Source organism: Centruroides vittatus, unplaced genomic scaffold, assembly GCF_030686945.1.
Source record: "Centruroides vittatus isolate TY-2023 unplaced genomic scaffold, ASM3068694v2 scaffold_149, whole genome shotgun sequence".
NCBI lineage: Eukaryota > Metazoa > Arthropoda > Arachnida > Scorpiones > Buthidae > Centruroides > Centruroides vittatus.
The window spans coordinates 2,400,241-2,418,024 of NW_027122681.1; the positions used below are offsets into that span (position 1 = coordinate 2,400,241).

The window sequence follows — 17,784 nt, forward strand, 5'->3', positions numbered from 1 at the left end:
TAGTATACATATATTGTAATTTACAGTTAAAGAGTACAATAAGTATCTGTGTTATATAAGTGGAAACAGTAAAGAAAGATTAAGAAAATGGCAAGTTTTTACAGTTAATTTTATAAAATAGCTAGCCAGAATGTATTTTTTTTTTTATCAGTATATAACAGAAAGTCTTGAGTTAAATATATATATATTATATATATATATACACATACAAGTATTTTTTACCTAATTAAAAATTTAGAAATATAATTAGATAAATAAAAATATTTGTACACAACATTAAAAAAAATATATGTAAGTTTTATTACAAGCTTTATTTTTTAAATAAAATAATAATAATAAATAACAATAACAATAATAATGTTATATTGTTCTGATAAAATTATGTGAACTCATATATTGATTTGGAGAATCAATAAAAACCTTAATTAAAAACAATAACTGCTCTTCAATTTGTATCCTGCAGATTTCCGATTCCATGTAATATTTCTTTTTATATCCGAAGCAATCAGGTTTAATTACAAAGAAACTATAAAATTTATCAACCACTTAAATTTACAACCTATATAAACTCTCCATTGGTTACAGAATAAAATTTGAGTTCCATTTTCTTTACAATCTTCAAAATTTCATTAAGAAAATGTCTGTCTTATGCAATATAAGAAATTATGCTTTAAATTATTAATAATCTTTAAAAACAAATTTATCATGGCTGCATTTAGCAAAAATAATGATAATTAATACACATTCAATACATTTAAAAAATCAGACATTATACAAATCCTTACCTCATAACCATTGCATATTAACATCTAAATTTTGTTCACGAACATATTTTTCGCATTCTTGAAATTCTCTCAAGGTGAAATTACTACACCATAAGCAGTTAAAAGTTTTCAGCTCATTTTCCATCATCAACAGGGCTTTTAACATGTTTCCCGTAATGTGCGGGCAATGTTCGAAAGCGACGTCTTTAATTTCGGATAGAGGATTTACAGTAAGCACATCTAGAAAAAGTTGGTCACTTAGGCTCTCGCTATTGTGAAGATGAAAAAGCCTCAAATGTTTCGCTTGGGTAAGTAAAAGTTTTAAAAAGACTTCGGGTATATCTACCTCGTGTAAAAATATAAGATCTAATTCTTTAAGACGTGAAAATGGATCCGCTATGTCACATAATTTATGTTGAAACATGTAATCGTAACTTGCTATCATATATAATGACAACAGTTCTAAATTTGGACAGAGTTGGCCAATCACTGGTATGTTAATGACATCAATGTCACCTAATTCTAAGGCTGTAATCTGCATACCTCTCATTTGTAAAAGTGCCGTTATACCATTATAAAATGTAACAGATGACGTCTGCCCACAAAGTAATTGAAACTGCATCAGATTTTCAAATCCTGCACAAAGCAAAAGATCGTCGTCCGAGAGTGCTACGTCAACTAATTTCAGGTAAGTCACATTTGGGCATAATGTGTGGGCAATTTCAAAATAGCGTTCGTGAATACGTTCTCCTTTAATATTTTCTCCAGATAACTGAAGTAATTTGTATTGTCTATCATATTCACAATCATATAACTCAGTCACAACATCCAAACTATTATGATATTCGAGATTGACTAAATTTGGTAAATTAATTAGAGCGCATCTAGCTCCCTTATTTGTTACTTTCGTCTCTGAAATAACAAGCTTGATTAATTTTGAAGCAGAAGTTTTTCCATCTTCCAATTCATCCATATTAATACATAAACTTGATATTCCAAAGTCAGTTACAGGTGTTAAACTCACATCAAGTTCTCTTAAATGTTTACAGAATTTTCCAATCTTTCCTAAGACTTGATCGAAACATTTTGTACATCCAAAATTTAAAGATACGACCATAGGCAAAGATTCAGGAAGTTGTAGAAAGGCCTTTAGTGGTATATTGGAACAACCACTAATGTTAAGATGAGTTAACTTCTGCATGAAGAAAAAAAAATTAAATTAAAATGTCTGGGTTTTATGAATTTCAAAACAATATACTGTATATTTAAAAAAAAAAAAATTCTGTACTAATACTATTTTGCAATAAATTATCTCAAATTGAAAAGGATTTTAATTTTGCAAAGTTTTTAAAATGAAATGGTAATATTGCAACTCTGAAGTGAACAACCTTAGCAGAACTGTAGACAATGCCTGTAAGAAGTAAAAAAAGCCAAAGGAACCAATGGTCTACATGTGATCCTTGAAGAGATATAGCCCCTGAAATCAGCCTATCTGAAATTTTGAAGGCCCTCAAAAATGAAGTGAAATTTAAAAGTGAAAAAATACAGAAGTATTTCTCAAAACAATGCTAAAAATCAACTGTTTTCACCTTACTAGAGACGGTTAGAGCTCACTGAACAAAAGAAACGTCATTGTACCAACTACTTCTGGAGCACGATTGGAACAACACTGTGATCCATCATCGTGTGTTTACAGACTGATTAAAAGGGACTGTAACTTGCAAAGGTTCTCATGTAGACCATCAATTCTTTTGATATTTTACTCCTATGGGATAGTCTACAGCTCTGATAAAATCTCAGCTGCATCATTCACATAATGCATGAAATTTTACCAATGAAATTTTTTTATAAAGTTAAAATTTAAAGATCAAAGATGAATAATAATTATCATATAGTATTTTTAGTCTTAAAATTGTTTTAGTTTTATGTCTAAAAAATTTTAGTTATAGATATCTTCTAATAAATTAAAAATAATAATCATTTGGTGTTCTAAACATCTATACATTTTAAGAAATAATGCAAAATTTTATATTTAAGCTGTGCATGTAAACGAAGTCAGGACATGGTAAATGTACAGGAAACATTTATCTGTTGCAAAGTCTATTGTTGGTATTAAATGAGAATGGTGTATTTTTTGGACTGACTGATTATAACATTACAGCCAATTTAATTCAGATACTTCTAATTCATAAACCAGGTGTTTTTTTGAAGGTTACACCGCCAAGGTCAAGTAATGAAAAACTCTTCTGACTTACCTGGCATTTTACTGCAACTGTGGGTATAATTTCACCTAAGTCTCCATTCCATCCACTGATATTCAATTTTCGTATTGACGAATTTACTAAAATCTTTAGATGATGGTGTCTTAGTAACTTATTTTTACGAAATATTTTGATAAGGCCTTCAATAAGATGTTCAGCTATAGTAATAAATAACAGCAAATTATTATATTAATATACTAAATTTTTACATTCTAAAGTATAGATTATTATTAATAAGAAACTAATTTGGTTGGCCTTGATATAACATTATGAATATTTTTTTAATACATGGAATCAAGCCAATATTAGTTACAGACTTGTTATATACTGTACTTGTAATGTTTAAACCTTATAATTACTAAGACATTTTTATTAGAAATGAATAAACTTGGTACCAATATAACAAATCTGATTGATATACCCAATAATTTAATATATTCAATAAATCAGGTGGCAATCATTTACTACAAAATAATAAACAATTGCATTTATCTATTTATTTATCATAACTAGATAAATGCAATTGCTAGATCTGCATTTATCTAGATCTAGATAATTATTTATGAAAAAATTTTCATAACTAGAAATGCCATTCTTTGAATCAAATAGCATTATTGATGATTCATGGATATTTTTATTATGACAAGACTTTGACACCCTATAATAGGATTATACTGTAACATTTTAAACAGTAGAACACAAGCCATTGCATCATAATACGTAACAACACCTCACCTAATTCCTCAAACGGACCAATCACGTATAAGTACTTTTCGGTGTCTCGTAAGTAGTGAAAACACCAATAACTGTCTATATTCTTCGCTATGTTGTAAAGGCAGCATTCTATCAAAGTACATACGCATTTTCTTTTCGGCATCCTGACATATACGAAAAGCCACGTGACCGCAAACACTATAACAAGTAACAATGTGCTGCCATCTGTTGCTTTCGAGTGACCACGTGTCACGATTTAGTACAGAATAAGCGTGCTGTAATTGATTAAAATAAATAATAATGTTATTGACAGTTTTTAAACAATAGTCTTGATATTTTTATAACGTTAAAAAGAGTGTAATTGATAATATTTGTAAGACTTCTAGTGTTGCGAATCGATTAATTATGCTGCATGTGCTCGCTGCATGGTAGTTACCTGTACACTGTACACACTGCTAGAGATGGCTTTAGAAGCTAAAGTTAAGGAAATATTAAAAACGTCTGTGTTTGAAAGGACAGGTAAAAGTGGAGGAGGATGCATCAACGAAGGAGAAGGATACAGAACTGATACTGGTGAAGTGTTTCTTAAAAGAAATTCAAAACCTGAGGTGATTATCATTTTATCAAAAAAAAACTTAAACATTTTAACTGTAGTCGATATGCATGTTGTAAATTAATATTCATAACATGAATATGGCCTACAAATCTAGCATAATGCCAGATGCTTATGTGGTACTTAAAGCTACTTAAAATATAAATAAATAAACATTGTTGAATATAGGCCTGGTAAATTAATGAGAAAATTCACTGTTGTAGTTACAGTTCTAAAGACTAATGAAATAAAAGGGTAATGTTACCTTAGGTGCCAAGATGGCTGCCCGTCTCTGATTCCAGTAAGGAAACAGTGGGGATGCATGTTCTAACCTAACCTAACCTAACCTATTCTAATAAATTACCATAATTATTAGCAACCAAATTATTAGAATAGGTTAGGTTAGTTTAGAACGTGCGTCCCACTGTTTCCTTGCTGGAATCAGAGACAAGCCGCTGTCTTGGCACCTAAGGTAACATTAACCAAATAGAATAAATAATTCTGTCTATATTCAGTTTATACATCTGACGTCACCTTCCGACCTTCGGGAACCCTCCGTCTCTCTCTATCCATACACCATTCTTCTTTAATCCCGTTTTCACTAGATGCTAGCTTTACTCTGTCGTACAAAGTTCACCTGGGTCTTTCTCTCTTTTCCTTTTTTTGTGGAATATATTCCATTAACATTTTTGGGAGAGTCTCATCACTCATTCTTTTCACATGTCCAAACCAAATAATTTGTTTCCTCTGTATTTCTTCCAAAACTGTCTCATTCAATCCCATTACGTCTTTGATCCTCATTAGTTATTCTTTCTCTTTTTGAGATTCTGCATGATCTTCTTAATGCATTCATTTCAACTATTGTTATCTTTCTCTTCTCTTCCCCAGTCATTCTCCATGCCTCCACTCCATATATATATATATATATATATTTTTCTTGATCTAGTTATTTCTTTACTTTAATCTTTTAACTGCTCTCTTATCTTGTGCAATCTTGTATTAATTTCTAATGTATCTCTTACATCTTGATGAATTTGTATTCCAAGATAATTGTGATGTTCACATCCGTCAATCTTTTCTCCTTCTTCCAGTTCCATGTCTGTTTTAGCCCCTCCTATGCATAAATATTTTACTCGTGTTTATATATAAACCTCCTTTAAAATATTCCTCTAATAAATAATTTAAGTCCTTTATTGTAATTGAGAACTGCTTTCGAGAATTTGCCTCGTTCGGTAATAAATAGCATTGGAACTGAATATTGGGAAAAAGTCTTGAAAGCATTTATCATTACAATAAAACAAAGACTTTCAATAAATTTTCTTGAGTTATTCGTAATATGGAGCATATTATAAATACTCCAAAGAGTTCTCGTTGTGTAACATCTTACAAATGCAATGGAACTAAATAGCTCTCATTATATTTCTAAGGTGTTAAGTTGTTTCACTTTGAATTTTTTTAATTACTTAAGAATATTTTGTGTAATTAATAACCATTAATAAATATTACATTTTAAATTATTATACATTCTATAACCAAACAAAAAGTTATTAATTTAAAATTCATTAACAAAACTTTCAGGCTAGGTTGATGTTTGATGGAGAGTTAGCCAGTCTTAAAGCTATTTTGGCAACTAGAACTGTGAAAGTTCCTGATCCAATTGTGGTGAATTTTAAACATTTTTAATATTTGCTAAAATGTAAATAAATACAGTCAAACCTGTTTTTATATATAAATAATAATCTAAAATATAGGTTGTAGATAATCCTAAAGGAGGTGCTGTGCTAGTTATGGAATATGTAAATATGAAATCATTGTCGAAGTATTCTGCACAATTAGGAGAACAATTAGGCAAGTATGTATTTTAATTTTCTTTACTGCAGATTAAAACAATTATAGTATTGTGAAATATATCTTAGGCTACATAAATATAATTTTAACATGTATGCAGTTCATTAATGTTCATTTTCTATTACAGTACACAAGGTGTAACAATTTAATTCCTAGAATGCACCTTTAAAAAAATATACATGTGGAACTATATACTAGTGGCTACTGTCACCTTCAAAGTACTCTCCTTCTGCATCTATGCACTGACTTAAATGGCAATCCCATTTCTGGAAGCAGGTCTGAAACTAATTTTATAAAATACTGTTGCGCAGCTGTCTCACATTCTGTTGGATATCAGTTATAATAGAAAATCTTTGTCCCTTCAGTGCAGCTTTTAATTTTGGAAATAGTTAGAAATTACAGGGAGCTAAGTCAGATGAATAGGCAGAATTTAATTGGGGGAATCACTTTTCAGCCAGAAAATGTCTCACAATGAGTGCATTGTGATTTGGCGCGTTGTCATGATGAATGATCCACTTGTCAGGCCACAGTTCAGGTCTTTTCTTTCAAATAGAATCTGTAATCTCTGCAGTACTTCTAAATAGCATTGTTGATTACTGTTTGTCCCTGTTCAATAAATTCTTGGTGGACTAAATTTCCTTGTGATCGAATAAACACATCAGTAAGGTCTTAAACAGTAAGCCCGGCATGCATGCCTTTTTAGGGCATGGTGAACTCAGAGATTTTCATTGTATGCTTCAACATTTTGTTTCTGCATTGTACTGGAATCACCAGGTTTCATCACCCATAATTACTCTCAGAAACAGGTGTTCATTTGAAGAAAGGTCAGTCACAACATCAAACTCTAAATTTCGGTCACCCATTTTTATGCCAAAGAGTACATGCAGATAACTATTATCTTCCTAATAGTTAATTAACAATTAGCTCTATCAGCTTGAAATTTACTCGTGAATTAGTTCAAATGTGTTTAAACATGAACGCACATGTCATTTTGATATAATTATGTCACGGGTGACACTATGCAGCCACTCTGGGAATTAAATTATCACACCTTGTATTTTCCTTAATTAAAACAAAAATTATATTTTAAAACAAAGTTTATGCTTTATTAGAACTAAAAAAACATACACCATTTAATTGTAGTGTTTTCAATGGGTTTTACGTAAAAGTCTATCTTCAGAGGTTGATAAACCATAGAAGGGGCAATAAAAAGTCAGCAAATTGAATTTAGTGCATTATTTTTCAAATATGTTCCATTTACGCTAAAACATTTTTTCATGTGGTATCACTACCCTTCTAAGCCCTTCCGGTAGAAAGTAATGCGTTTTGATTCTATCCACTGTACCATAAAATGTTTCACTTGATCTGGCAACTACTAGCAAATGCATTTAATGTCTTTTTGAGAATAAAAAAGTCTGATATGTCTAGATCTGGACTATAGGGTAAAATCTGTGGTAAAATCCATTAGTATTCATGCAATACAGTCCTTGTAGATTTTGCAGAATGAGTTGATGCATTATCGTGACAAAACAAGACTGATGAATTTTTCTAGGGTTTTCTTTTACAGTTGCATGCAGTTTTCTTAAAACTGTTTCATACTGGTAATAGTTTATGGTTATTGTTCTTTGATCTTCAAGAAAATCTATGAGCAATATACCATCAGAATCCTAGAAAATTATGAATAACAACTTTCTGGAAACTTTTTGAATGCCCCTCATACATCAGGTATAAGTCAATTTTTTAAGACTTTACCTTACTTTACTAAAATTAAATCTGTCCAAAACTAGAGGTCAATGTATATGGCAAATATACAAAGTTTTACTGAAGAGTAGTAAACAAGGAGAACATTATTCCTAACATTTGCTGTGAACCATTTATTGTAACTGTAGTATTTGCAAATAATTATTAAATTTATTAAGAGATGGTACCTAATGCCTACCTCAAGGCCAAATTACTTGACATTTAATTAGTAATTAGTAGCATTAATATAACTTGATGTAATTCAACAATCATTTGGAATTAATCTAAAAATTGGGTTTATCTTTTTTTTTATGAGCTATATATGTTGTATATTTAAAAGTATTATGGTTGTAATGAATTGCAGGGGTGTGATGTTGTCCCATGCTGTCACGGAGCTGGCAGGCTCCATGACAGCATGGGAATGACTCAGTGCCACCTCAATGGAGCCTTTCCAATGTCTATGTAACATACAGTTACCTGTAGGATGTAATTCACTACTCCCACGTCTGCAATGGTTATGCCTTAGAAAAGTGATTAGGAATGCCAGACGTATGCTCTGTTATATAGGCTGATAAACATGGAGGTTTTAATGAAAGCGGTATGCCTTATTATAAGATCTTGTCATTAGGATACTGTATACATTTTAGTTTACATTTTAGTTCCAGTTTACTAGTAGATGTACTGTATGTTTGGAGTCAACATACGTAATGGGTATAGCTCTAAATCAGAATTATGAGTTGAAAATCTTGACAATAGTATCATACGGTAATAAATTCTACACACTAAAGATTTAAAGCAATGTTTTTAAATTTTATTCTTGTGAATATATTTTGGAATTTACTGTACAGTACATCTTTACTTTTTTGGAATTTAATTTTTTTATTTCTGAAGATGACTTATAAAACTTGAAAGCACTAGGATTCAAGAGCACATACTTTTTTGATTACTCCAAAAACAGCAGTCTTACCCATTCTGTAAGAATAATTTGAAGTTGCTGATTAAATTTTGAAAATTATATTTTAGACTTCACAAACATAACAAAACATTAAAAGATAAAGAAGCTCTCCAAAGTAAAAGTATTCATAAAGATAATGAAGAAGAAGAAGAAGAAGTGCGATTTATTAATCAATTTGGTTTTCATACTACAACTTGCTGTGGCTATATAGCTCAAGATAATACTTGGAAGGATGACTGGGTGGTAAGTAGATGTAATCCTATATTAAAAAGATAAAGATATCAATTAATCTTAAGTCTTAATCTTATAGTTATCAATTATCTTTTTAATATAGAGTTTACATTAATACACTACTTGTGAGTGTATTAGTAACTCTATATATTTTTTCAAGTATTAATGAATATTTTATAGATATATTTACAAAAAAGATAACAAATACAATAATACAAATAATGTAAAGCTGCAAACAGTACAATAACAGATAATTTTACATTATATTATTTCATAATTTAACAATAATACATTATGTTTCTTTATATACCTTATATATATATTATACAGGTGTGCCCCATGCCCCATTCCAAATGGCATCTTATCCACTTTTTAAAATTTTTGGATCCTCTGTGCTATCTGATTATTAGTGTAAAGAACTGTCATAATAAAATGTATTTATCATTCAAAAACAGGCTTATAGCATTCAACTTATTGATTTATATTATAAACCAATATTAGGGTTGTCAAGTTTAAAACTTTAAAAGTCTCTTTTTGCTTAATTTTTAGTATTCAATAGTGGATAAGACTTACTTTGGAATGATGTGCCGCATGTATAGCTTAAATGATCTTAAAATAGAGTTAGATTTATATTAGTTAATCCTGTATTGGATAATTTAATGAAATTAACTAAGTTTAATAAACTGAATGAATGATGATAAAAATGAACTTAGTTAATTTCTTTATTGTTATTATTCATTCAGTTTATTAAATTATCCAATATAGGATTAAATCTAACTCTATTTTGACATCATTCAAGTTAATATAATGACAAAATGGCTTGACATTCAAAGAATTCACAAATGTCTTAGAGAAAAATTAAGATCTTAATCTTATCTCTAGAACCAAAGTTCAAAATCCAATAGATTTATCAAAATTGATATAATTCAAAAAGTTAGATAATTATACATTTCTTTTCAAAAGCTCTCTAACTTTGATATTAAATATTAGAGGGATTACATACAAAAACATATCTTTAAAAGTTGAAGAAAAGGTGATGTAAATATAACCACACAATGTCATTTATTATTAACATTATTTGTATGTAAATATAGTAAACACAAGGTAGCATAGGAAACATAAAATCAGCATCATACAGTATTCTCTGATGTACATATAGTATCATGTAAAAACATTGATTGCTTAAAAAGAGGATTAGTTTTATTTTTTCAAATTTCAAAATTGCATAAAAAGAGGGATGGGTCTATTCTAAATTATATTATTTTTGATTATTAAAGTTAACATGAGATGATAGCTTAACCAAATTATTTGATATCTTACTGATTAATTAGCCTCTATTGTAGCCAAATGAGAATTTGATTGTATCATTTGATTAAAATTTCTTAGTTTTGCTTAGTCTGATATGTTTTAACTGAACTGTTGCAATCAAAGTCCATATGAAAATTAATCAAGTTTGGGAAGGGAAGCATCATCAGGTTAAGGGAAGCTGGATGGTCATCTTGCTGAATAGCCTGCTACCTAGACCATTCTGACAACACTATGAGGATGTGTTGGGACCTCCTCGTAGTGTTGTCAGAATGCAGAAATGTCAGAAAGAGAACTTGCGCACACTGTGTCCAGGCTCAGGACACCAGCAGATTACTAGCCAAGAGGACCATATCATTGTCATGCTATCCAGACACATCATTACAGGCCCCCGTGTCTGTCTGTACCATTTCAAGGTGCCTGGGTGAGGAACATTTGGTATTGCAGTAGCCATTATATGTGCTGTCATTGACACCACCCATTGTCACCTCCATTTAGAGTGGTGTTGCTTCTGACAGGACTGGACTGCAATGAAATGGAACTAGGTCATCTAGATTCAGTTTGGGCATTGACGATAGCCGTATTCATGTCTGGAGGTCCCATGGTGAATGTGTTATGGTTTGGAGCAGCACACCATCCCCACAGCTGGTGTGATGATCTGGAGTGCCATCACATATGACAGCCGGTCACCTCTAGTAGTGATCCAATGGACTACGGCAGCCCAGCAGTATGTTAGTGACATCCTGCAGCCACATGTGTTGCCTCTCATGACAGGGCTTCCAAGAACCATTTTCAAACTGGACAGTGCTCGATCACATGCAGCAAGGGTGTCACAGAACTGCCTCTACCATATTGCCACACTTCCCTGGCCTGCCTAGTCCCTTGATTTTTCACTGATCAAACATGTTTGGGATCACCTGGGACACCAAGTTGGTCAGCCTAAGAGTTTGGACAAACTAGAGGACCACTTGCAGCAACTACGAACTGAGACGCAGCAGGACAACATATGGCACCTGTATGCCTCCATGCTCACCCTATCACATTGTGTATTCATTCTAGAGATGGCCCAACAGGGTACTAGAACTTCCTTTCAATTGTAATTTTTCCTCAATAAATTATCCTTTTGCTTTTATTTTGTAATCACATTACTTACTTACACTTGCACATGTACAATTTCATTTGATTCTGCCAACTCCTTCTTAGAATGCTAATTTTTATGGTAATGAGTGTATGTTAAAAGTGAAAAACATTTGTTCAGGAATATTAATTTTGAGATTTACATAGAAAATTTTTGATATGATATCAGCATTTTGTGAGTTAATAGAAACACTAAGAAAAAGGATAAGTAATGAAGCCATTGAAACACTTGGATGAAATATTTTACGTTAAAGCCAAAATTACTTTATAAATAAATAAAAAATAATCTAAACCTAAGTTATTTGAATATGAAAAGTTTTTACACATTAGATAAGTGATGAACAACCTGTGATCTCTGGGGCTTTAGAAACATAATTTTATTTTCTTCTTTTCTTCCTTATGTCACTATGCACTACAATTAAGCTGATATTTATCATGAAGAACATCCAAACTAAACTAGACCAGTAAAAAAGATGAACGTAAACTATACAGTGAAGTGTTGATAATCTGGAATAATTGGGGCTGGACCATCAGGATTTTGAAATTTACATGTAAATTAGCATTTTAAGTATTCTAGCATTAGAATACCTTAAATACTATTCTAAGTTCAAGCCAGTATTTCACAAGGAATGCAGAAATACTTACAAAGATTCAAAACATAATTTACAAAATCTTTATTAAACAAAAAATACAATAATCATAATGTCAAATAAAAAAACTTCTAAATTCTGAATGAATTTTAAACATCAACACAAGGCTGAAGAACATCACCAATGAAATTACCATTGAAAGAATTAATACCCATTTTTCAATAGTGGATTTTTTACAGTAAATTTTAATGCCTAAATGCTTTAAACATTGAATTCTAAATTGAAAACTTTTTTTATGAATTTCTTTGTTTATGCTGGTATATATATCATTACTGATAATTATATCAAATAAAATATACAATCTAATAAAATTTGTTACAGCTTATTAAAAACTTGAAACAAACTTTACAAAATTGTCAAGCAACATTTTTTTCTAGTACTGTATATTCACAGTACTAAAAATAAACATACATTAATCATTTTGGTATGTAACACATTACATAACTAATATTTTTAATACTAAGGCACTATACATGATTAGGCAATATAATCCTTTACATCACAGATAAAAATAAATAATTTATAAATATCAGTTGAGAAAATTTTTTATTTTCTGATATTTTAATGTAGGGATTTTGAATAACAGCATTTATATTTTTAATCTATAAAGAATATGAATAGTCAGACAAACTATCAGAATTTAGTTTATCTGGAATTTGAACTAAATCTTTGGATAGTTAGTATATAAGTACTTTCTTTGTTTATTTTTCCATATATTATATATTAAAAAATATGTATCCTACTGAGTCAAATCAATTCAATAGAATACATTAATAAAAAGATTTGTATTTCAGATAATGTGTAGATTCTCTAGTTCAGGTTTTCATATTTACAATTCTGTGCAAGCACAATGTTGATAAATTGCTTTGTCATAATATTCCACATTCCTTCTCAGTCTTGTTTAAAATAATAATTATTCTGTTTTCTATCTTTTGTTTCACAGTAGAAAGAAATTGTAAATAATAACTATCTTTTAGAAAATTTCAAGTTTCTAAAATATTTTCTATATCTTATTTGATGTATTATAATACTTGAAAATAACATAATAATGTATGTATATATTATTTTCAATGTCAATTGAAGATTTTTGTTCTTTAAATGTCATGAATATAATCTTGGAAACTTTTTACTGTTCGATCATAAAATGCAAGAAAATTCTAACACAAATAATTTAAATAAATAATATCCAAATTAAAAATTTTAAATATAATATCCTCAGTTAATGAAACCATATTAATTAGGTTTGTTTTTTAGAAAATTATTCAAACATAAATTGTTATTTGAAGGTATGGTACAACCATATTTTTATAATGGAATTAATTGTTCTCTCGCAGAAAAAATTCTCATATAGAGTGATGTTTGTCTTTAATTGTATTAATGATACAGTAATTTTTTATGAATTTTTACACAAATGATTATTAAATTGGAAAATTTAAAGATTAATTAATAAGAGAATGCAAATGATCTCGAAAGATATTTTAAATGGAAACAGCCAAATTTTAGAGATTTTTATCCAATGATGTGTGTTTGTTTCTTGAGTTTTAATTAGGGGCAAATTTTACAATAAATAATCATATCAAGACTAAATTTGAAAATTAAGCCAATATAAATGTGAGTTTTTTAGTTGTCTATGTTTTTACTATTTTAATTTCTAAAACTTCTGATTGATTATCTGCACTTTTTTGAATGATTTATGATACTGGAAATTGGTTAGATACTTTTTCTTTTGTCTACAACGATACATCATCAGGTATTCTTGAATATAAACTTACAGAACATGTTTTTTAAATTGAATTGAATAGATCCAAAATTTAAAGGCTTTTGGATCTATTCAATTCAAAAAACATGTTCTGTCAGTTTATATTCGGTTAGATACTTTTTTGAGATAAGAGAAGGTGAACTTATAATGATTTTGAAGAAATTTATATATCACAATATATTCGTTCCATATTTCTTAACATAAAATTCATAAGCAAACAACACTATGAAAACTAGATACATTATAATAATAAAGCCAATCACTGTCATATGCCATCAGGCTATATAACGGTTATAATAATAATAACTTACCAAACAATTTGACCCTAGAGGGAAGCGTTAGGTGCAAACTCAAAATAAATTTAATAATTATAATTTTAATTAAATTATTTTCGATTAAACTGGAAGAAAAGTGGTGCCTAATGCCTCCCTCTAGGGTCAAATTGTTTGGTAAGTTTTTATTATTATAGCGTATGACAGTGATTGTATATGAATTTTATAATAAAACCAATGTATCTGTGATTATGATAAAAACAATATTATTATCTAATTGTAACATATTATTAGTATATATTAATATATATAAATCTGAATGTATATTATCAAAGTTATTATGATTGAGTGTATTAAAAGCAAAACAATATTATTGCAAAAATTTCAGATTTCTATTTTTATATACTTAACAGTTGATTTAAAAACTTTTTGAAAGAGGTTTTCTATATTTCTATCAATTTTACTTAAATTATTCTTGGGAATTGCATTAGAAAAAAGAACAGATTAAAAATCTAACCAAACTGTTTTGTTGGAGTTTGGGTAGTTGGTTATAAAGTTGGAGTTTTTTTGTTAAGAACAATTTAATTTGAAAAGTACAAAGAGAATGCTTTTTAATAATAGGAGAAAAAACAAACAAAGCCAATGTTTATATAATAAAAATACATGTTGTATTGACTTATCAAATTTTTTTTAATATCATTTTCTAACTGTATCTAAGAATTCTTGTAGCATATACCAAATAGTCTACAGTTTAATAGATTTAAAATTCAGTTTCTTGTTGTTAATATACAAATTAAACACAATTTGTAAACATTTATTTATACTTTGTACAATTCAAGTTGTTTGATATATTATTTATATTCGTCACGAACAAATTCACAATCAGAACAGAATATATTTATGTTGATGATATGAGTAGCATCTCAAAAATGTTTGAATTTAATATAGATGTTATATAAATTGTGTTTACATTTTTTGGTGTTAATATGTAAATTAATTTTAAATTATTTGGTGACGTTTTAAGTCGATCTGTTTATACTTTGGAATAACTTTTTCATTTTTTGCTCTAAAGGAAACAGTGATTGTTATTTAATACAGAAGAATTTGAATCATTCTATTAGCAAACATGCTTTTTAATTATAAAATATATTTCGGTGTTAACATTTTATTCATTTATAATACTTTAAGCTATGTTGTTATATATAATTTATTACGTCTTTTTTTTTTTTTTTAAGGAATTTTATGCTCGCCAACGATTGAATCATCAAATACAATTGATAGAAAAAGACTATGGTGATCGTGAGACAATTCAACTATGGTCTGAACTACAGCTAAAACTACCAAAATTTTTTAAAGATATTGAAATAGTTCCTTCATTATTGCATGGAGATTTGTGGGGTGGTAATGTAGGAGAAACTGATAATGAACCAAGTAGAGTATACAGAATTTTACTTGTTTGATTAAGTTTAAAAAATTAATATTAATAATTGATAATCTATAAAACTATCTTTCACTTTGTATAGTTTACACAGAACAGACATTCCTTTTGTGTATAGATAAACTAAACTGTTTCACAAAATTTAATTTATTTTTATTAAAATATTACTTTAAGCAACTAACCTTTCACTGGCAGCACTCAATCCTTTCCCTTCAGCAAATGTTTCTGGGTTTGTTCATAACCTTACTTCAGGCTTTCCAAATTGAACATAAAATCTGATGCATAAATTTTTACAAAGCTGAAAAAGTTTGCTAAAAGAAAAGGATTCAGTGCTGGAGTAAAAGATTAATTGCTTGAAATGAATTATTCTCCATTTTATTTTGACAATTTGAATTTAAAATATTTTTACATCAAATAATTTATATTGCGTGGTTAACAATACAGTTTATACGATTATTTAACTTTTATTTAACAATTGTTATAAACACTAGACTATGTGATATAAATATGTATGATCATTTTGAACTTTATTATAAATATAACATATTTGCTATATTGAATTTGTAATATTTAAACAGAATTATATCAATTAGAAATAGTTTAATTAACTTAGGCTATTGTAATTTCTGAAATTTGTAACATTAATATATTTTTATTTTATTTCAAATGAATGTATCAAATAGGCCTACATTATATATATAAATATCAAAATTCTTTGTGCCTCTATGTCCTTAAATATTTCAATTTTGTTTTTATATTGTCCACCTAGACCTTGTTTCTAAATAGGTGAAAATAAAGATATTTTGTCTTATTTTTCACTAAGTTTTCCTCCTTTTACTAATTCAAAACTACACCAGTATAGTAAGTCCTATTTATAAACAAGGTCTATGTGGACAATATAAAAACAAAAATCAAAATCAAAATTACATTATGAAAATTAATATTTAAAATGTGTTTTAGTCATAACAAAATGAAAAATATGTTTAAAAAATATAAACAATTATGAAGTTTATTGACTTCTATGTACAACATAATGAAACGACTAGAGTTATCTGTTGCTTTTTTATTGATTTACTTATAAATCACACCAAAACATTTATTTTTGCAATTATTATTCTGGAAATTAGATTATTAATTAATGAATGTAGTAGTAGTAGTATAGCAATAAACTGCAAATATGTCTCAATATATTAAAGAAACAATAAATATTAAAACGCTTTTATTCCTTTCTAGTTATATTTGATCCAGCAACTTTTTACGGGCATTCAGAATTTGAATTGGCAATTGCCAAGATGTTCGGAGGTTTTAATTCCTCATTCTTTAGTGCCTATCATAAAGAATTACCAAAACAACAGGGATTTGATACAAGATTAAAATTATATCAGCTCTTCCATTACTTAAACCATTGGTAAGTATTTACAAAAAATTTTAAAACGAAGTTTAAAATAAAAGATGTAATGTAATATTTTATAAAATTATTTTGTAGGAATCATTTTGGTAGTGGTTATCGTGGGAGTTCTACTTCTATCATGAAGAGTATGGTAAAGATGTAAAATCTGAAGTAACTATTTGATTTATATACAAATTATTATGTAATTTTGTTTTAATAAAATGTTTTTGTTAAGTTTTATAAATAGATAATTGTTAAAATAAATGTTAGTATATTATTGAATTTACACAACTTGAACTTTTCAAGTATTTCAGTTAATGAGAAACAATCATTCTGAATGTTTGAATATATAATCTCAGTTTAAACAGAGAATTTTTATTGATTTCTCATATATACGATTTGTCACTGAGAATAAAATACTTCAAAACTTTTATCTATGATAAATGTTTGTAAATATGATTATTTTAATAAAGACCGAATTTCAGAATTCAAATATTTGAAATTGTTAATTAATATTTATAAAATGGCAAAAAAGCATTAATTTATTATATTTAAAATGGAAAATTAATAAGTTTAACTAATACTTTCATCAGGCTGTTTGTCCATAAAAACATAAAATTAAACTAAAATTTCAGCATAAGCTGTAATTAATAATAGAAGATACTTCTCTTAATTTATAATTTATTGTGATCTTTACAATATATAGTTAAATAATTTTAGCAATATAA

At 28.4% G+C, this 17,784-nt stretch overlaps 2 protein-coding genes across 2 annotated transcripts in view; one reads left to right on the forward strand and one right to left on the reverse strand.

Annotated features, from left to right (window-relative positions):
• LOC136987235 (chorion peroxidase-like) overlaps nt 1-930 on the reverse strand; it is a 38,314-nt gene extending 37,384 nt beyond the window's left edge. Inside the window, exon 1 of the mRNA XM_067284931.1 lies at nt 786-930. Coding sequence (XP_067141032.1) covers nt 786-796 — 11 coding nt within the window. The 5' untranslated portion in view covers nt 797-930. The remainder of the gene's footprint in view (nt 1-785) is intronic.
• A 2,889-nt stretch (nt 931-3,819) lies between these two features.
• On the forward strand, nt 3,820-17,512 carry LOC136987248 (ketosamine-3-kinase-like). Its single transcript, XM_067284954.1, has 7 exons — nt 3,820-4,347; nt 5,910-5,993; nt 6,083-6,183; nt 8,943-9,117; nt 15,464-15,659; nt 16,900-17,074; nt 17,153-17,512. The coding sequence occupies exons 1-7, from the start codon at nt 4,165-4,167 to the stop codon at nt 17,217-17,219; spliced, it is 981 nt and encodes a 326-aa protein (XP_067141055.1). The 5' UTR covers nt 3,820-4,164; the 3' UTR covers nt 17,220-17,512.
• Nucleotides 17,513-17,784: the final 272 nt, after the last annotated feature.

Coding starts and splice junctions, on each gene's coding strand:
- LOC136987248 (XM_067284954.1), top strand. CDS start 4,165: ATGGTAGTTACCTGTACACTGTACACACTGCTAGAGATGGCTTTAGAA. Junction 4,348..5,909: donor AAAGAAATTCAAAACCTGAG/GTGATTATCATT, acceptor CAAAACTTTCAG/GCTAGGTTGATGTTTGATGG. Junction 6,184..8,942: donor TTAGGAGAACAATTAGGCAA/GTATGTATTTTA, acceptor ATTATATTTTAG/ACTTCACAAACATAACAAAA.